This window comes from Pyrus communis, chromosome 9, assembly GCF_041283825.1.
Source record: "Pyrus communis isolate YQ-2024b chromosome 9, ASM4128382v1, whole genome shotgun sequence".
Taxonomy (NCBI): domain Eukaryota; kingdom Viridiplantae; phylum Streptophyta; class Magnoliopsida; order Rosales; family Rosaceae; genus Pyrus; species Pyrus communis.
The window spans coordinates 7575196-7596268 of NC_142573.1; the positions used below are offsets into that span (position 1 = coordinate 7575196).

Consider the following 21073-nt stretch of genomic DNA (forward strand, 5'->3'; position numbering starts at 1 on the left):
CGAATCATACTAGCTAGGTTCACATGGAATCATACTAGCTAGGTTCACATGGTTAAGAATCTACACTCCTCCAGTTGAGGTCTTTGCTTGCTTTCCCCTTTCCAATACCACTTGTGGCATACCAAAAGGCACATTTAAGCAATGAAAGTGAATTTAACCCAGAAAAAAGCGTCAATCGATGATTCAGTTTGAGACGGCTGATGATTCAGTTTGATATGGCCGACTACGGCCATTTCGTCCCACCGGCATATAGGGAAAGTGGGGCAAGCATGTATTGCTGGTAGAGATACATAGATGGCCCATATGGTTAAATCACACTTGAAAAATCATCATTAGTGCCACAACACCCAATAAACATAAAATTAAAGTATGAATCACTATTAACACTAATAAAGCTATACGCATCACCAACACCAAGAATGTCAACATTATCTTATGATACTTATCTATCAAAAACAAAGATAAATGAATTATTAATTATTTATAAGTTTAATAATTATTTTTCTATTTGTTAATTATCAAGAAGAGTAATGTTAGGCAGACTAAATTGGGAGACTAAATTTTAGAAATTAAATGACATGTAAATTGATGATTGATTTATTATTTAAGCATTGATAGACATGCTCATTTCTATTGATGACACATCATTTAGTTTCAAATTTTAGTCCCTAAATTTAGTCTCCCTAACATTACTCTACCAAGAAATTGAGTATATAAGGATTTGATTTTACTACTAGAAACAGTGTTAATGAATTTGATAATAGTGTACGTATATGTTTCTTTTCTATATTTACTTATGTTTTACAAGAATTTTCTTGCAACTTAAGTATAGGACTGAACATGGGATGGAGAGATCACCACAAAACAGCTATATATTGCCAGGTGATTCCCTGAATGGCATTTAATTCCAAATCGTTTTGACGAGTAAATGTACGATCCATATGTATGCACATATATATGTCAGCCCTCCTACCAATAGGTTTCAGAAGCCAAGGAACAAACCATGCATATTGGACGACAAACCATGCGTATTGGACACAAAGTGGACATATACTATTTGTCTCCAACTTTACTAGTTTAGTTGACAAACAACGAATGTTACACTAAACTTAAATAAATTATAGGAGATGGATTCAAATTCAGGTGCAACGTATATTGTTCTAGCCAACTTGACTAAATTCATGTTTGTATTAATTTAATAATTTAATAAAACTATTTAGAGATCATACATGTCTAATAGAGGTGGATCATATTGCAGAAGATATCGCTTTTAATGTTTTCAGTCCATTTATCAACTAGGAATTATCTACCACATTTTCTTTCTTCTCTTTTTCATTTTAAGACTAAGTGATGACCATGTCTTTTTGCTTTAATTAGCCCCTTGCCTGCTTAATTCAAATGACTTTGGTTGAGCTGGCACGGATGAAATAAGTCCTTGCGCAACTGGCCCTGTAGCCACAGACTCGAATCTATGACTGTTGTTCATGAAGGCCACTGAAGGGCACTAGCGTTAGACCAGCAGCCACTGATTTTGTGAAATTTTGCATGTCAGCTACTCTTTTGGGATTTTGCATGTTCAATGTACAGGCTTGATTCATGTTACTGCCCCAAGGCATGATTTGAGTGGTAGCTACTCTTCCTATAAATTGCTGCAAAAGAAAATGGTATCTGTTGATGAAGTCCCAGAAAAGTGTGAAAGCGATCTGCAAAAAGTGGGTGTTTTGAGTGAGCTTAGTTTGAACAAAGCAGCTGGTCATCATCAAGAAAAACAAATTTCTGCGAATGCTTTGTTTGTGTGGCTGGTTTAGAGGAGAAAATGAGCATTATCTTTGATCAAAGTCAGGTACAGTACTTCCACTATCCATTAATCTTGGAGTTGATGAAGAGAGAAATATATACTAATCAATCTTGGTTCACTAATTTAATTATTAATAAGAGAATAATATTAGATAAATTAATTTTTTAGATAAAATTTATAGATTATGTGATGTGCAATAGAAAATAAGTATGGTAATTAATACTTAGAAAACGCTTAAACCCAGTTTTTTAGGTTTAATGGGGACTCTTGGGAACTGTGTTCTGGGTCTGTGATGAGAGAACAACCCTTCAGAACTACAACTTCTCCATTTTTATAATAACAAAATACATAATATATTTGAGTTCTCCTTACCTACTTGCTTCCTCTTTGCAAACTAGTTGAATTAATTTACTTGCTGCCTCCTCTTTCCTCAAATCTCAAAGCACAGATAACAGCTTAATTAGTTCCATATATACTTCCTTCCTGTTCATACCTTTTTCATACAACTATTTACATCATCTGCAGTTTCTGCTTCAAATGCCCATTCAACACTTTCCCTTTTTAGGGTTTTGTTGAAAATACTTGAGTAAGGAAAGCCCAAAACTTTGAGCCTTTCATATTTTTGCCCTATTTTGATTATTTTTTATTATTACTAAAGAGGATTTCGAACTCTAGATCTCTAGCCTATTAATTTCTACTTAGCACTCTACCCACTTTTGCTATTGGGCTAACTCCTGTGGCTTTTTCATTTTGATTTTTACCTACTATTTTTTTCGCTTATACTGGAGTTGAAAACAGCAGACTACCAGCTTTCTGCAATATATAGTTTTGTTCCCACAATTTACCCTTTAGTATTCTTCTGTACACATTTCTACCAACTTATATTTACTGTACAATATTCAAATCCAACAAAAGGGAAAGTTTTCTCTCCACTTACCCTAATTTTTCCTTCCAATATTTACTTGCTCAGGCTTGAGTAATTCATAGAGTTGAAAAACCTACTTGAAGATCAAATGCCTACGCCTTTGTGGTTCTTCAGATTCCCACCGCCATTGTTGCTTGTTCTTGCTCCATTCCTTGTATTGGTTGGATTAATGGGGTTTGGATTCCTCTCCATCTTCCTAACATCTATGGTGCTGATTTTCTCGACTGTTGTTTTCACATATTCCAAGAAAAAACCACTTCATCGGGTTGAGAATAAGTTAGCTGAAGAAAAAATGTTCATTCCTTGCTTGGAAGAAGTATCAAAACATCAAAGTGCTTCCCCACAAGAGAAGGATGCTCAAGAAGCACCACTGAGCTCACCAGATTTGATATCAGAAAGTGAATGCGTTGATCACCTATCAACCAGTGATGATTCTGAATTAGTAGACTGGTCGTTTGGAGAAAATGTGGCTCGGAGCCCCGATTTCTCAGACGGCTCAATTTCCGACGAGGATAGCCTCATCGAAATAGCCCTCCCGGGCGGATACTATGTCGATCACCAGGAGCATGACTCAGTGTTTAACCTGCAGCAGAAAATGCCAGGTTTGTCACACCAGTCCATTTTTAAGCAGCATACTCTATTGGAGCTCTTGGCTGAGATCAATGAGATGAATGAGGAAGAAAATTTGTTCGAAATCGACTTATCCATGGGATCCATCAAGTGTTCAAGGTTTGAGATAGAAGCTTGAGAGTTGCCCTTTTTTTTTTTTTTTTTTTTTTTTTTTAAATTAATTTTATAGCCATTTTTATGTTTTTGATCCTCCATGGATTTGGTTGAAGATAAGGACCTGTATTGTCTGCCCTCCCCCATCTCATTTCCTCCTACTTGAACAATCACGGTTAAGTTACGTCAACATTTTATATTTCTATTACTTTTTGTTTTATTATTTCTATAAAAAAAAGTCAATATAAAATGTTAACATGGCTTAACCGTGACCGTTTAAATAAGAAAGAATGAGAAAGGGATGAGATGGAGGAGGACAGACAATCCAAATCCTGAAGATAAAGCTTAAAATTAGCGTTCTGCTTATGTGCAATTGGCTAATTAGTCTTATATTGTTGTGCACAGTAGGCTGCTTCTGCTTTTTGACAAGCTTTGGATTCCCATCAAAGCACTTGTACTATGGCCCTTTTCTTTTCTCCTAATGCACACTAGTTAAAGTATTAAAAGTTTAATTGAAGGTTAAAAACATTTTATTTTGCTGGAATTCCACTTGCTTTTCCTTTTCTTCTCGGCTTCTTTTTGTTGTCTCTGACCCTCTATGGCATCACTGGTCACCATTTTAGATCTCCTTTTATTGCTTTGGTGGATTCTGGAGGACAATATTTTCAGGATGAAGATTAACATCCTTTTGTTAAATCAATATATATACGTTAACTAGATATTGAGTTGACTATTAGCATCTATGCAATTACTGCATCAACAATTATCAATTATAAACTGGATCAGATCTTCAAACTAAGTATTATGAACTTGATCAGATCTTCAGACTAAACTGGATCAGATCTTCAGAACACAAGTCTATTTGTCAAGGTCTAGTTCTTAGTTGCCACGAGTTGAAGTCGTTATTACGGACATCGAAATATCGGTGAAATAAACATTCATTAACACATTAAGTTTCAACATGTCATGTAACATTCCACATTGATCAACGGAGAAGGGGTGATGTACCTTATATGTACATGTCATTGCACGGGGCATTTTGGGAACTAACTGACTTTGGGTTCCATCGGAATTCCGAAGTTAAGCGAGTTCAGGAGAGAGCATTCCCAGGATGGGTGACCCACTAGAAAGTTCTCGTGTGAGTTCCTAGAAATAAAACCGTGAGGGCGTGGCCGGGACCCAAAGCAGACAATATCGTGCTACGGCAGAGTCAGGGATGTGACAGAATGGTATCAGAGCCACTTTGCTGTGTGGTGCGAGTGTGTCGACAAGGACGTCGGGTCCCTAAGGGGGGTGGATTGTAACATCCCACATTGACCAACGGAGAAAGGTGATATGCCTTATATGTACATACCCACCTCCATATAGTACGAGACCTTTTGGGAACTCATTGGCTTCGGGTTGTATCAGAACTCCGAAGTTAAGTGAGTTCATGCGAGAGCATTCTAGGATACTCGAAGCTAGTGAGTTCGGCTGAGAGCATTCTCAAGATAGGTGACCCACTGGAAAGTTCTCGTGTGAATTCTCAAAAATAAAACCATGAGGGCGTGGCCGGGGCCCAAAGCGGACAATATTGTGCTACGGCAGAGCTGGGTTTGGGATGTGACATGTCAAGGCTTACGTGACATACACCATGTGTTTCACAAATTATACATGGCACATAACTCATCAAAATTGGACAAGTTATCAAAATAGACACATGTCAACATTTGACGGAAATGAATTAATTGATTTTAATTCAAATTAAAAAAAATAATTTAAATCAAATGAAAATACCAAATTGGGGAAGATTGATTTATTTGATTAAATAAAATATTAATTGATGGAGTCAAATCACGAACCAAGCCACAAATCAAGTCTTGGTTATTTCGTCAATTAATCAAGTCCACAATCAAGGTTAATTAATCAAGACTTGGAAAGCCTATAAATACGATGCTCCAAGACAAAGAAAAGGTCAGAAATTCATCCAAACACCCAGACGCTCGAACTCCCAAACTTCCAAATTCCAAACACTCAGAAGACTCTGAAAGCTCTATGTGTTCTTTGTCACACCGGTGAAGAACCATCAAGCATCACTATACGTGCCAGTTTTTCCATGTCACAAGCCAAACCCTTGTGGCATCCATTTGTTTGAGATCAAGTCATCGCAATGCTTGAATCAATAATCCTACACATACATCCTACAAACCCAGAGATCGAATCAGATTATCAAAGTTGTAACAGAGATTCTAACCCTACATTTATATTAATACAAAAATATTATTTTGTACACGTGTTCTTGTTTGATTTGTTGCAGGAATTTCTCGTTTACAGTTATTTTCGAGAGATATTGTGATGGAAAAAGGATCTTGCATATGCTTATAAGTAGTTGGGCTACTCTCCATATTACCAATTAGTTTTATGGTGAAAGCTCAACTTCTTCATCGTATCAGAATAGGCTGTCTAATGTGTGAAGCGCAGCGGCTACATGTGCTCTACATCATCCGATTGGTGTTGTTCACGTGCTAGACTTGAAAATTTGCCGCGCGTAAAGGGGCTTGTTGAGAATGAATCTCACATTAATGGGAGGATGAATCTTGCATGTGCTTATAATTAGTTAAGCTAATCTTCGTATTGTCAATTAATTTTATGATAAAACCTCAACTTCTCGAATAATTACGTGCATCAAAATGTATATTTCTTTCTATTTATCTCTTCTCATATCAAGTATCCAAGTATAACCTCTTTTCACCTTAGTTTTAATCGTGTTTCAAGTATATTCTATGGTCATTTGTTTTTACTTTGGCACATAGTGAAGAAGAGGCATGGATGCCGATATAGCACCTTATCCAAATTGATTCCTTCCCATCTCCTGCTAGACTTAGATCAGAAGCTTTGGAGCCTTAGACCTCTTTATCCTATCCGCAAATAATATTTCTAAATTTTTCCTTTGATCATATAGTAAATGTTATGCTGATGCTATTGCTATTCTTGGGAATTAATCAGCAAGCCTCTGATTTTATTTGATTTGGCTATGTTCCTTCGTGTGCCAGACAAATTCTGCTGTTTGACTCTTTCTGTATGGGTAAAAACTTTGCCTTTTAATTCGCTACTGTTTAAAAAATTATTCTTAATTTGTTAATTAAAAGCTTGTATTAGATTTTAGATCGTATAATCTTTTTATCAGTCACAAATTCCTCACATACTCTAATGCTTTGAACATTTTATTATAAGAATGTGTTGATTTTGGTGCCACAGTCGAGCTCAAAAGATGACGATATTTGATCGTACTGAAAAACCAACTGGTTAAAAGAAGATATGAGACCATTTTAACAAGTACAACTCGATTAGATGTTAAATCGGATTGGATAAAATATAAGCACGTATTCAATCATAACTTAGTTGAGAAACCATTGAAAATAAGAATTTTTCGTGCATAAAAATAAATAATATATCGACACTTAATATTACGATAATTGTATCATCTTCACATGTAAATAAGAAGTTTTAGGTTTGAATCCCGCTAAATACAAATTTGAACCACATTATTACTAGTTCATATATTACAAATTTGAACCACATATATTACTAATTTATATATTATTCTTTAGTGTAGATAACATCGTTTTGTTAAAAAAAAATAAAATAAATTGTCCATATATTTTGTTGGCAAAGATGACATCTACACATTAGCCACGACTTTCACTAACGGCTAAGGCAAGACTACGTCTTCGATCAGGTAGATTCAACGCTATAAATATTACTCACTTTTCAATTAGTTCGACTCACAATCGTTGATTTGTATGGATAATAGACAAATGGAAGGGGATGCAATATTAGAAGGGGCGTTGTTTGATATGGACTCTTTAGCTATGGATTTTGACTTTGTAAAGTTGGGGTTTGTTCCGCGGGATGGTAACTTTGCTTTTCATGAGGTGATTTTGTTTGGTACCAAGCATGGTGGCAAACTCCTTTGGTATGAGATTGGCCAGAATTTTTTATTTAACATTCTGGCAACTGATGTAAATTTTGTTACTCGGTTTTAATAAATTTCTATCTTTTTGACCAAAATAAAAAAAATAAAAAAATTGTTCGACTCGGCTACAGCCTGGAGCTAAAGCCGCAGCGCCCGGCTGAAGAATCTCCAAACAAACAGCGGCTTACGTGTCAATTTCACATCCGTCCAGATCACAGTCCCACGCCCTAATCCAACAACCCAAAACCCCCCACCTAACCCACAACTTATCAAGAAACAAACGGTATAAAAATATCCACGTGTCGCGGCGGATGTGTTATTACACCGCCAGATCGAACGGACACCAGCGTCTGTCTGTCTGTCTCTCACTCTCACTCTCTCTCTCTCTCTCTCTCTCTCTCTCTCGCGCGCCTCGCCCCGACGAAGAAGCCCTCCGAAACTCCCGGAATGGCCGATTCGGACAACGACTCCGGAGGTCCCAACGACAGAAGCCATGCTCAGAGCGGAGAGCTGTCGGCGCGTGAGCAGGACCGCTTCCTTCCGATCGCGAACGTGAGCCGGATCATGAAGAAGGCGCTGCCGGCGAACGCGAAGATATCAAAGGACGCGAAGGAGACGGTGCAGGAGTGCGTGTCGGAGTTCATCAGCTTCGTCACAGGAGAGGCCTCAGACAAGTGCCAGAGGGAGAAGAGGAAGACGATCAACGGCGACGATTTGCTATGGGCGATGACGACGTTGGGGTTCGAGGAGTACGTGGAGCCGCTCAAGATTTATTTGCAAAAGTATCGGGAGATGGAGGGCGAGAAGAGCACTATGGGCGGTGGCGGCGGTGGCAGAGAGAAAGATAGTAGTAGCGGAGGCGGCGGTGCGGCGTCTGGTGGTGGCGGAGGCGGCGGTATCAGCTCTGGGGTAAGTGTTGGTGGGTATAATGAGGGTTATGGTGGAATGGTGATGATGGGTCATCATAACCATCATCAGGGACACGTGAGGGGTTCTGGTGGAGGGTATCAGCAGAACCATATGGCTATGGGAGGTGGAGGGGGTAGGAAGAGTGGTGGTTCAAGTGGTGGTGGTAACGGTGGAGCTTCAGTTGTGAGGTGACTATTCTCATGTCAAATGCAGGTGCTTTTCTTGGTGGAGTTAATTAATCAGGATGCTGATGATAGTTCCTAATTAGTGTTAATCTTAATTTAGATGGTCAACTTTTTTTGTGTTTTATTATGTAGAATGTACATGGAGGGAGATTTTCATGTAACAGTTTTATCAACACCATGACGTTCCAAACTATTAATGTCTATGAACTTGTTCCATCTAAGTCCTCGTCTTATGTGCATGTAAATGTAACTGTGGAAAAGGAAGAGTATAGAGCTAAGTACAATGTATTTACCTAAAGCTAATTCAGAGAAAGAGAGAGAAGAAAAGGTGTGTGTTTGTAATTGTAATATTGTATCATGAACTGAACTGAGCTTCTTTAATTTCACTGTTTTCATTAAACCACAATTTAGTTGTTGGATATTTGGTTGGTTCTAAAGTCAAATCTGTTTTATAATTAAAATCCATTTCATGGGATTTGTTTGCATGGAAATGGCTTTGTATTTTGTTCCGTAGAGGAAAGGCTACTTTGAACAATGACCCAAATCCTGGGCACTCTGTGTACCAAATGAAGAAACATCCTATATATGTACTTGTTTCCACAATTGAGTATTTCGTGGCTGTACAAAGACAGTGTCTGCCACTTACTTGCACAATTGTCTTTCCTGACGGATACCTTCACCAAAACTCATGTGTAGTATGTTGAGAATGAATCTCACGTTGATGGGAGGAGGGACACTGCATAGTTTATAAATAAATTGAGTTACTCCTAGCATTGTTACTTGATTTTATAGTAAAACCTCAACTTTCTTTAAAATGTGAATATTATGCAATTCAGCTATAGTAGTGCTTCCAAGTCATTTGTTCCGTCCATCATGCTAACTAGTGGTGATTGATGAAACACATGGTCAATTTACTTGTAAGTGGGTGAGGTTGCCAAGCTTAGTGATATCATTAACATTTTTTTTTTCATCTCACAGTTCAAACAGAAATGTCATGTTTGTAACATATTCTTTCTTTGGGTAGTGATTTCCATGCATCTGATTTTTTTTATTTTTTTTTATTTTTGTTAAATTAATTGAACTAGAGGAGAATCAAAGTATAAAAATAAATAAAAGTGTAAAGAAAGATAACAATATTGGTTTTTAAATGCTACAGTCCGATGCATTGGGCTTTCAAGATGGCGTAGTTAAGTTGGGATTTGGAAGGATTTTAAATTTTCTTTAAGAGGTAGATTTTGTTAAGATTTGTAGAATTTGGATTTCATTTGAGGATTTTGATGGATTTCTTTTGTGAGAGAGGATCATCGCCGTATCCTTTTTGTAGGGATCTCAGGGATACTCCAACCTCATTCGTTCATTATACATTGTACGACTAATTTTCATCATGTATTGTTTATATTCAATTTTAAATAAAAAAATTTACAATGATTTTTTACTGCATAACGTATGATGAGGATCCCCACTCTTCTTTTGTGGAGTTTGATCGGTTTTTTGGAAAGGGATCCCCGGATTCCTTCCAAATCCACCAAATCACCTAATACGGGTCCTTGAAATTTGATCTAACGGCTAAAGTTATTATAATTTTTAAAGGTGTCACGTGTTTGTAGTTGTTAGATCAAATTTCAGGAACCCGGATTGATTGATTGAATGAATTTGGTGGAAGGAATCCTTCCTTCTCCGGTTTTTTATATTTTTGCCCTCTTTTCACACCAAAAAAAAAAAAACAATAAAATAACGATTGAACGTCAAACCGCCACCAATCCCTGCGTGACGTCTCATCAGCAAGAGAGGAAGGAAAGACCGAATCAGAAAAAGCAAAATTGTTTCCCATGTTTATGCAGAAGCCAAACAAGGCAGAAGCTCTAAATGCACTTTTAGCTAAAGGATGTTAATTCCTTTTTTTATTTGGTTGAAAAAGGATATTAATTCGCAAAAGAGAGAAAAAATCCGCAAGCCATTAGGGTTTCACTTGCCTCACCTTGTCATCCAAAACATCATCCAAGTCCTTCCCGCTAAAGCTGCTGTCCGGATAAGCTTTCTTTCTAAGGAACACTAACGAAAAGAGTTTGAAAACTTTGAGTTTTAACGATAAAAAGAAAATAAAGGGTAAAGTGAATAGTATTAAGATTGACTTTTTAATATAAAAATGTGGTTTTTCATTAAAGTGAATAGTATCGGAGCTTTTCATTAAAGTTCCTTTCTTTTTAAGCAATGGGACCGCGTGTGGTGTTCAGGCTCCATATTAGATTTCGATGAGGGTCGTGATGACGAAAATCTTGATCATGATCAACACAGAAAGTTCATCAACATCTTGAAGAAATGCCTGGAACTCTTTGAGAAGGATGAGCAAAGGAAAGATACATTAGATAAACTTAGGGTTCACATGACAGGGTACTTGTACAAAGAGGACGCCAAGATCGTAGATAAGTTGTTGAGTTGCTCGTTTGAGAGAAACATCAAATAGTTAAACATAACTCTAGGTAGATTATTTCAGAGCGATTGGGACTCGATGCAAAACTACTACTGCTTATCTCGAATGAGTTTTCTTGATGCAAAATCTTTAACTACTCTCAGTTTGAGGTACATGAGAATAAAGAACATGCACACAAGTAATGAGGAGACTATGCATATATATAAGCCTTCTTCCCTCTTTGAAAACTACGAGCCTCAAAGCCGTGCGCTTCGAAAGTGATGCTCTATTTTTCTTAATTCAGGAGTGCCCTTCCATTGAGTATTTGTCTTTAACTTCCTCCTATTTTGAAAAAGACGATAACATTAATCTTGTGAGTTTTAGTCTCAAGTTCTTGGAAGTTAAGCATTGCAATGCTCGGGTTATTGTAGTTTGGGATGCTCCGAATCTTGAATCTTTATGTTTATTTCATCGAGCTTTTCGCTCCTTGAGAGTATAATGTTGTATGATTCCTGCAACTTGAAGCATATTGTTGTTCATGCTCAGCACCTAAAACGATTATATATATATGGGAGTCATGATAGTTTGAAAGCCACAATCACTGCTCCAAATCTAGTTTCTTTTGATTTCTCTGGTTATTTAAAGTCCAAAATTTCTCTGAAAGCTCCAAGTTTAAGGGAGACCACCATCTCACTGAACGAATTTTGGGACGAAGACAATTTACTCAACGCCTTCAACGGGCCATGGAAATATTGCTCCGAAAATGTAACCCTCATCGTTTGCAACTGTAAGGTACGTAAGTATCTGTTTTTGCTTTCATCAGTTTACGTAGTGCAGTATCTTTACATGTTGAAAACTTCCAATTTTTGGATTCCTAATTTGTTAATCGCGAATTTGGTATTGGTTGTAATCTTTCCAGATGAATTCAGAAACACCTTCTCATCCCCATTGCCTGGTCTGATAAAGTCCCTCCAGCTCATGGCCTCGAATCCTCCAAGAACTGAGACAGAATATTCTGACTTGGTAAACTCCTTGTGTTAGGTTGCTCCTACAATTTTTCCACAGTTAATTGATCCACTGCTTGTTTTGTAGCCATATGTTTGGACGAGGATTTGCAAATACCAAAAGATTGAGGATGTACCCATTATCTGAAAATTTAACTTTCCCCGTCCAAACTCTTCTTTTTTTTTTTTAGCCTATAACCCGTCGTATCATATTTATTTGAATAAAACCCAATAATTAGAATCCAACTAAGCAACTTACCATATTAAGTGTGTGTGTCAGTTTTATATTTTTTGGATTCCTAATATACCCTCATCTAAGCCAATACGAAAAGGTCTTGTAATTACGATTTAATTGATCATGTGCATTGAATTTGGCAAGGTATTGTAGCCATGAAATCTGGTTCTAGATATAGGAATTGATTTGGAAATATTTTTAATTTCAACAATATATTTCAATTTGAATATACCTAATTTAGTGTTTAATTTCAACAATATCTATTGTTTAATTTTATAAAAGTAGTTTACCTACTGTATGTATGAAAATAACTTATCTACTATTTATTTTATATGAAAATAATGTACCTATCTTTGAATTTTTACAAAGTAGTTAATGTATCTGTTTTTTTAATTTTTAACAAAATTAATTTACCTACTTCTTTTTATGGTATTATTAGTATACATAATGTAGAATATATGTCCGTATATAGTTGATCTAATTAGGTTTTGAATTGGGGGAGTTCACATAAAATTAAAACGTATGAGAGATATGGTGGCATGATTTTCTAAATAAACTCAAAATCATGGACGCCTTTTATTCAACATGACATGATATTCAAAATTTAGGTCTTATTTAGAAGTCATCATACATGTGAGTTTTTGTCAAGAATTTAAGAGTTATAAATGTCTAAATCTAAGGAACCCATTATATAGATGGATTTGAAATGTATTAATTGCATGGTCACATACAAGGACATAAACAAAACATTTACAACAAAGAGTAGTTATTTGTGAATATGTCTCCGATATATGCATTGTATCTACTTATCTACTCAGTTTATATCCCTTGAATTTAGATTTTTTTTGGATGTCTGTGTCTGGAGCCGACTGATCAGAGAATCTAGACCACTCAATTTAAATCATGTCATCCTTATTAGTTCATTCCACTGACCGACCTTACACAAAATCAAGATCTTCAACAACCTGAATCTCTTTCTCGCTCTCTTGAAAGGCCCAAACTCTCTAATCCGTCAAAGACTCGGAGAGAATCTGAATTGATATCCCTTTATATAATCTTTCTTTTATTTTGGTCAATCTTTCTGTTTTGCATGTATGAGTCTATGACTATACTCTAGCCTAAAATTCCTCGGTATGTCATAAAGACATGAAATTCTCAACCCAAACAATCAAAACAAGAAGAAGAATAAGTAGAGAAATAACTTTGTAGTATAAAGGTATATATGCTGTAACTCAATTATAGTTGGTGGCATCTTGGCATATCTGGGAAGCAAGGTTGATTGGGCTCCGTAGCCAAAACTTAATGAGCATATATTGTTGTTATCTTCAACACTCGTTTGGTGGCTAAAATTGAATAAAGACCAAGTCCAAACTAACTATAAAAAGTTTTACCGTTCAAATTAAAACTTAGAATACACGATTATTCGAATATTATCTAATTTAAGAACTCCAGTCTTAACATTAGTAACTTTACCAAACAACAATTGCGTCATCGAAGGAGCCCTAGATCACTGTGTAGCCCATTCATAACAATTTAGCAAGATTATGAAATTTTGACGAGTTTTATGAAAACCTTTGTTGCTTTTTCTTTTCCTGTGGCCTTTTCTTCTAATAAAGTTTAAAACATCGAGCCTTTTTTTTTTTCTTTTCTTTTTTTTTTTGTCAAACAAAAGGCTAATAACCCAACAAAAGAGAAATTTCAAGATAATGTGGTGAGGTTGAGAAATTCTAGAAATATTAGACAATAATATTTGCTTTAAAAAGATTGAGCCTGCTCAAAATAGATCGTATCCAACAGATGCGAGAGACTCAATTGGCCAACTCATCAGCAACAAAATCCTTTTAATTACTAATATCCTTGTATTTAAAAAAAATAAATTATCAAGTATCCTATGGTGTGCCCCCATACATCACTCAACTTCAACAAGGTTCTACAATATATACCTACACCCACTAAACAAGCCAATAATCACCTACTTTAATTTCCTTTTTTCTTTTTCTGTCCAGAAGTTCATTCCCTTCAATCTGCAGCTGAAAAAATTGATTAATATATTCATAGTGCGAGGATAAATTAAGTTAATATATTCACACACAAATGGAAAACGCCAACAAAAGAAAAATTAATTTCACCTGTTAGAGAGAAGACAATGCAACCATAAAAAATATGTTTGAAAATAAAATGCTAACCATCATACTATTATTGAATCTTTTTATACGTTTATTTATTTTGTATATTTTTATTTTTGTTAAGGAGATCAGTCCAACCTCTCACAAGTTTCTTTCTTCAAACCAATCTGGCTTTTCTGGAGTATACTTCTGCCGACACACGTTGTTAGCTTAATTTAATTCCTTTTTGTTTGTTTGTTTTGGCTAATCAGGATTATTATATAGTTTAATCACCTCCTGGATTAGCATAATTACTTGCTTGGCCGTATGCATGAGGACAATGATGTTGACTTTTTATCTACTTTATATTCAAAATTATATCAAAATAATTATATTTTGACATCCCATTTTTCAAATTTAGGGACCCATAGGAAGAACAAAAGTCCTTAATTATATTCAAATCTATGATTCTATGTTATTAACCAGCTTGATCTTTGGAATATCATGTATCAACTAATTAATTCAATCATTTCTCTCTTATTAATCTAAGTGCCTGACCCATGGCTTTCATGTTTTAATCACTACGGTTCAATCACAGCTTCAAATTCCAATGCTCTTCTTAATTAGGAACTTAAACATTCATTTGAGATTTGACCCTGACTCTCTAGGCAACATTGTTGTTAACTCTGGTGACGACTGGCTAGGTGATTACCCCTTACCTACACTTACAGTTTGCAACTGCAACACCTTAAACCAATAACACGATACTGTTTATTTTAACTTTTTCAATTGACATCATGTTATTAGGCCAGAATGCTACGCACATGTCTCTTTATAAGAGTACTAGCATTAGTCGTTCACGTATATGCAAGACATGATGAGAAGAACTTTCATACAACAAAGATGAAACTATGATTGTATTTAACTCAGTCATGCACTATTGTATGCGAAAGTTAAAATGCATGACAATACGTAATTAACTAAACATACCACCAAAATTACATTTCCATTGTAAGTTTCTTTGTAAAATGAATCATTGTTATACATGTGAGCGTGAGTGACTGATGTTACCATATATAATGTGCATTCTATACGTAAAGGTAAGGTATAATCTCATAAACTCACAATTATATAAATGCAATTATCATCCCAAGGGCCCACTAATACATTATATGCCCTCATCCATCCCTCCCTACCGAAACCAAGCTGGCAACATTTTGAGGGACCGTATACACCACATCAAACACCACTGTAGAGCACTAGCTACTACACCGCTTGCCCATCACTCATCCCTCATCGCTTATAACCACACACCCACTTCCTTCCATTCATCCCCTCTACATTCCACCATGCAGAAACCATCAGCCATCACCGCCACCCTAGCCCTCTCTGCCCTTTTCCTCTTCCTCCTATCCTCGACGTCCCAAGCGCACAACATTACGCGCATACTCGACAAGCACCCCTCCCTCTCCACCTTCAACCACTACCTCAGCCTTACCCACCTCGCCACTGAGATCAACCGCCGCCAGACCATCACCGTCCTCGCCCTCGACAATGCCGCCATGTCATCCCTCATTTCCAAAGGACTCTCGATTTACACCATAAAAAATGTGCTCTCCCTCCATGTTCTCGTGGATTACTTTGGCTCCAAGAAACTCCACCAGATCACCCACGGCACCGCCTTGGCTAGCAGCATGTTCCAGGCCACCGGGGTGGCGGCCGGGACCTCGGGGTACGTGAACATCACCAACCTCAAGGGTGGTAAAGTCGGGTTTGGAGCTGAAGACAATGATGGCAAACTCAACTCCTTCTATGTCAAGTCTGTGCTGGAGATGCCGTACAACATCTCTGTCTTGCAAATCAGTCAGGTATACGTTTAATTTTGTCCACTGGACAGGTACAGCTAGTGGACGTTGCCATGTTACTCCACCGACATATAACATGAAACGACTACCTTTTTCAGGTACTAACTTCCGCTGAAGCCGAGGCGCCAACTGCCGGGCCAAGCCAGCTGAATCTAACGGCCATCATCTCAAAGCAAGGCTGCAAAGCCTTCGCCGACTTGCTCAAAGCTTCCGGAGCCGACTCCACCTTCGAGACAAACATCGACGGTGGCCTGACGGTGTTCTGCCCGACTGACTCCGTCGTCAACGCCTTCCTCCCCAAGTACAAAAACCTAACGGCGTCCCAGAAGCTGTCGCTGCTGCTCTACCACGGTGTCCCGGTCTACCAGTCCCTCCAGGATCTCAAATCCAACAACGGCCTCGTCAACACGCTGGCCACAGACAAGGCGAAGAAGTTCGATTTCACGGTTCAGAGTGACGGCGAGGTTGTCAATTTGGAGACGGAGGTTGTGACGGCGAAGATCACGGGGACGGTGATCGATCAGGAGCCGTTGGTGGTTTATAAGGTGAACAAGGTATTGCAGCCAACGGAACTGTTTAAGGCGACGGTGGCTCCCGCACCGAAGGAGGTGGATGATTCGGATGAGGCGCCGTCGGATGATTCGGAGGATCAGACGGCTGATAGTGAGAAGAATGGAGTTGCGGGATTGGACGGTGGGAGATTGGTCGCGGTTGTTTTGAGTTTTTGCCTCGGGGTTTTGCTTTTGTGATTGGTTTGAGAAGGGTATTATTTTGTGATTGATTTTTATTTCTTTAATTTAATCTGGTGAATAATATGTTGTAAAGATGTATTGTGTTATTACAATTATTTTGCATGTTATACCATTTAAACACAAAAAGAATATTGTTGTGAAGTGTAATTAAGGTGTATAATGATTTACATAATGAAGAAACTCTCGTATTAAAGATTATGTATGGGTATTGTGAACGCAAATTTCGTACAAAGTTAGATTGACGAAACCGCTACTGCAAAATAATAAAGAGGTTGTCAGTCAAGGGATCTCCGATATCTAAGTCAAAATAGTAGTTTGAGAGAATTTGAATAGAGAGAATTAATTATGAGTAGTAAGTGTGGGTTACTGATTTTCCTGTTTAACTTGGTTATTTATAAACCTGAAGCCTTGTAGGAAATTGAACAGGGGGGTTGCAAGCCATACTAGGCATACCGCTATGTTTTGCTAATGATGGTGCAGACCAATCTTCACAGACAACTTGAAAATTGTTCTAGGGCTCCATGGTTGGTTGGAGCGTAGCAGTTTCGGACACCCAAATGGGAGACTCTAAAGAGTTGGCTTCCTTGTGTGAGTGTTTTCTTTTTAAAAATAAGTACTTGTAGAGTTTTGAAGTGTTTGATGGTCCGCTTGTAGCACACAGTTGGTCATAAACAACGCGGATGTTTCCTTGCTAAAAAAAAGTGCTTGTGCAATTCTGGAGTGTTTAGAAGTCCTTAAGCAGGACGAAATTGGTTATACATTTATTGTCTCTAAAAATCTCTGAAGTGTTTGAAGGTTACGCAATTTTGTAGCTACTTTATAATCAACTGCGTGTTGAAAAATATAAAAGAAAGTATTTTAGAGATTTGATTCGATCTAATTAGGGATTTAATTTGGTCTAGATTTACTGGTCTTGTGAACAAAGGTTTGGTTTAATTTACTTCCTATTAGTGCTCCTTTGTAATCTTATAAATACCTCCTTGTGGATTAAAGTTGTATTTGAGAATGTAAATACCTCCTTCTAGATTGAAGTTGTATTTGACAATTGTGAAATTGCAAGAGAATTTTAAATTTATCAAAAAAAAAAAAATATTTTCACTTTGGTATTAGACTAGAGTTCAATTCTTGGTTGAACTTTACTGTGAGTGTTTCCACGTTTTTTGTGTACCCACATGCTATGAAGCTGAGAGTGAAGATTGTCTACGATAGTTAGATGAAAAGGAAGGTAAAGTTGTTTCAGCTGCTGTGAAAAAAGATTAAGGAAAATTTTGGAAGAAAAAAAAAAGCTGGATAAAAGAGATGAAAAACGTGGGTGTATTTGGGGGCGCTCAAGTTCATTCCTCACGCCGTTTACAAGCTGCTCGAGAATATGCCGATGCCGTGGGAGCAGAGCCGGAAAGTCAAGGTTTTATACCATGTGACCGGCGCAATCACGTTCGGGGACGAAGTGTCGTTGCTGTCAGCTATCAGAATGGTGAAAGGAGCATGGCCCTGCGTCATATCCAGTTAAAGTTCGTGTGAGATATCAGAAATTGTTTAAGTGTTTTCCGTTGAATGAGCTGCATCAGAAACCAAGGCTCAAAAGAAGACTCACATGTTTCGGTCGCTTAAAGCTACCAAATTTTTCCAGACTACAGAACTTGATTGAGCTGAAACTACCAATTTTTTCTAGACAACAGAGGTCAAATGAGTTCACCACCTATTGGACACGAAGGTTGAGACTCGGCATCAGGTTCTACTCTCGGTACATGGACAGGGTGCATATGTTGTTCAGCTTCACTCACGTGGAAGCTCGAGACCTTATCCAGCGATATCTGACTGAGCATCAGGATCCCAATAATGAAAATATGGTCGGATTTAATAATTAGAAGTGCTGGCCAAGAGATGCTAATATGAGGCTCATGAAGCATGATGCCAATCTTGGGAGAAGCGTCTTCTTCGATATGAAGAACAGTCTCTCTCAAAGCATCACAGCTTTAGAGTGGGAGATACAGCAAGGATAATCCAAATTTGCTGTTCAGCATGTGTCGTTTTGAAGTTAGGATACTTCCCTAGGTAAATGAGTCGAGAAGCATTTAGCAGCACAAAAGATTTGCAGAATAAGCAGACAAAGGAGAGGACCGCAGTTGCTTTCTTACGAGTTGATGATGAACACATGAAGGTGTTTGAGAATCGTGTTTGAGAATAAGCAGACAAAGGCAGATCCTTATGTCCCCAAGGTCCACAATATTCACAAAAATTGTCAACAAATGGAAAAGGCCCTTATCGGTCTTATGACGTACTTCTGTGAAACGACTGTGCATACACAAGGGCTGCTTGATTTGCTGGTTAAATGCGAAAATAAATTCAGACTCTTATTAAGATTGGATTGAATTCTAAGATGCCTAGCAGGTTTCCACTAGTCATGTTTTACACTCCAAAAGAAATTGGAGGGCTTGGCGTGTTATCTATGGGTCACATATTGATCCCACAAAGTGACCACGGATACAGTCAACAGACAGATTTGGGTGTGACACACTCTAGGAGTGGAATGAGTCATGAAGGGGACCAGCTGATTCCAAATATTTCCCGTTACATACAACCATGGGAGAGTGAAATTATAGGTTCTCGACGTGTTTGGCAGAATATGCAATGAAATTAGGCTGGAAGGTCAGGCACAAAATCGGCGTCTAACCCTTGAAGATTTGGAAGAGTCATGGGATATGGGAATATCAATACCGCGCATAAGTACTTTGTTCCAGAAGGACCGGCACACTTTAGCTTACGACAAAGGGTGGAGAGTTCGCACATAATTTAAGCAGTACCAGGTCTTGGAGAAAAATCCTTTCTGGCGGACACACTAGAGGCATGACGACGTTAAATTCCTGGTTACTTGCACGGTGTAAGCCCACCCGACAATAATTCGACGCATGGTCATGCCACCACAGTGGGGGACTCGCCAGCAAGTTCATCTGCCATCAGCTCTCTCTGAGAATGATTTCCTCAATGATTTAGAGCCTTTGGGATGGATGCACACGCAGCCAAATGAGCTTCCTCAGCTTTCTTTCCAGGATGTCGCATGGCTGGAGAACACCAAGCAAGGGAATGGGGAGAAGTGCATCATTTTAACCTGCAGCTTCACTCCAGGTTCTTGCTTATTGGCTGCATGTAAGCTTACTCGGGCGGGTTATGAGTGGGGACGTAGTGCTAATACAGGAGACAGCGGAAGCAAAGTTAATCCACAAGGATACCTTTCCAACCCATTCTGGGAAAGCTCAGATGATTCTCAGCGACTGGTTTCTTGGATTCTTCAAGATTCCTGATAATGGCCCGTGGAACAACAACTTCATGGGGGTGAGGCATACAGCAAGCATGAAGTATGACATGAAGCTTGGGATGCTGAGGGAGTACTATCACCAGGACCACTGCCCGATCCATTTCCTTGAGTTCTGCAACATGGAGGAAGCTAGGTGCCACAGTAGAGGGAGGTCGTGACGATCACTTCGAGTAAATCCTTCTCCGTTCTTTTGTCCTAATCACTGCATGTAGAAGTAAGTATTTTACTGGATATCGAAGTACCTCAATTAAATATATGACTTTTGTTCTTAACGTTTGTTAGTCTTCCTTACATATTCAACATGAGTAAGATATAATTTCTCTAAACGTCTTTACATATAATAAAGTAGCAACACGCTTCATAGCTTTTCACGGTGACATGATTTTTGCTTCATGATTCAGGCGTTATAAGGCTGTTTATGGTTGGTAACTTGGTATTACTATAATTTCACAGCACTTTTATATATTTGTTTCGTTGATTATGTAACGGTAACATGTATTTGAAGGAAGTTGATTTTCTTTTCTGTTTTACCTAATTGTTGATCTTTCCCTCTGGTTTGTGTACAAGACATAGTATTCGATGTCTTTGAGTTTGAGTCAATGTTGCAGGAACTCTTGGTTTAAAGGCTCTGTCTTTACGTGGTCCTCCTATACGTTCATGTTTTCGTTTTCTATCAATCAAGTATTCATTTATTCTATCTATATTTTACTTTGCAGTCTCTAGAAGTTCTTAGCTTTATTATGGACATGAAAGGACTTCAACTTCGTTTCCTAGAATTTAGTAAATAATCTTGTTACTTGATTTCATCAAGTAGTGAAATTAGTTTTTTGGTTGTTTTTGGAACCGTATGAAATGACATGGTTCATTCTCAAATTTAGTTGAAACATAAGT

General features: G+C 37.8%; 2 protein-coding genes and 2 pseudogenes across 3 annotated transcripts; all 4 read left to right on the plus strand.

Annotated features, from left to right (window-relative positions):
• The first annotated feature begins 2811 nt into the window (after positions 1–2811).
• Positions 2812–4010, plus strand: LOC148694157 (uncharacterized). Its single transcript, XM_088699646.1, has one exon. The coding sequence runs from the start codon at positions 2812–2814 to the stop codon at positions 3469–3471; it is 660 nt and encodes a 219-aa protein (XP_088555772.1). The 3' UTR covers positions 3472–4010.
• Positions 4011–7762: 3752 nt separating this feature from the next.
• Positions 7763–8876, plus strand: LOC137741069 (nuclear transcription factor Y subunit B-3 pseudogene; annotated as a pseudogene). Its single transcript, XR_015966193.1, has one exon. The product of XR_015966193.1 is annotated as a nuclear transcription factor Y subunit B-3 pseudogene (transcript).
• Positions 8877–15406: 6530 nt separating this feature from the next.
• Positions 15407–17064, plus strand: LOC137740065 (fasciclin-like arabinogalactan protein 2). Its single transcript, XM_068479858.2, has 2 exons — positions 15407–16117; positions 16213–17064. The coding sequence occupies exons 1-2, from the start codon at positions 15422–15424 to the stop codon at positions 16861–16863; spliced, it is 1347 nt and encodes a 448-aa protein (XP_068335959.2). The 5' UTR covers positions 15407–15421; the 3' UTR covers positions 16864–17064.
• Positions 17065–19775: 2711 nt separating this feature from the next.
• LOC137740462 (pre-mRNA-processing-splicing factor 8A pseudogene) lies at positions 19776–20340 on the plus strand (annotated as a pseudogene).
• Positions 20341–21073: the final 733 nt, after the last annotated feature.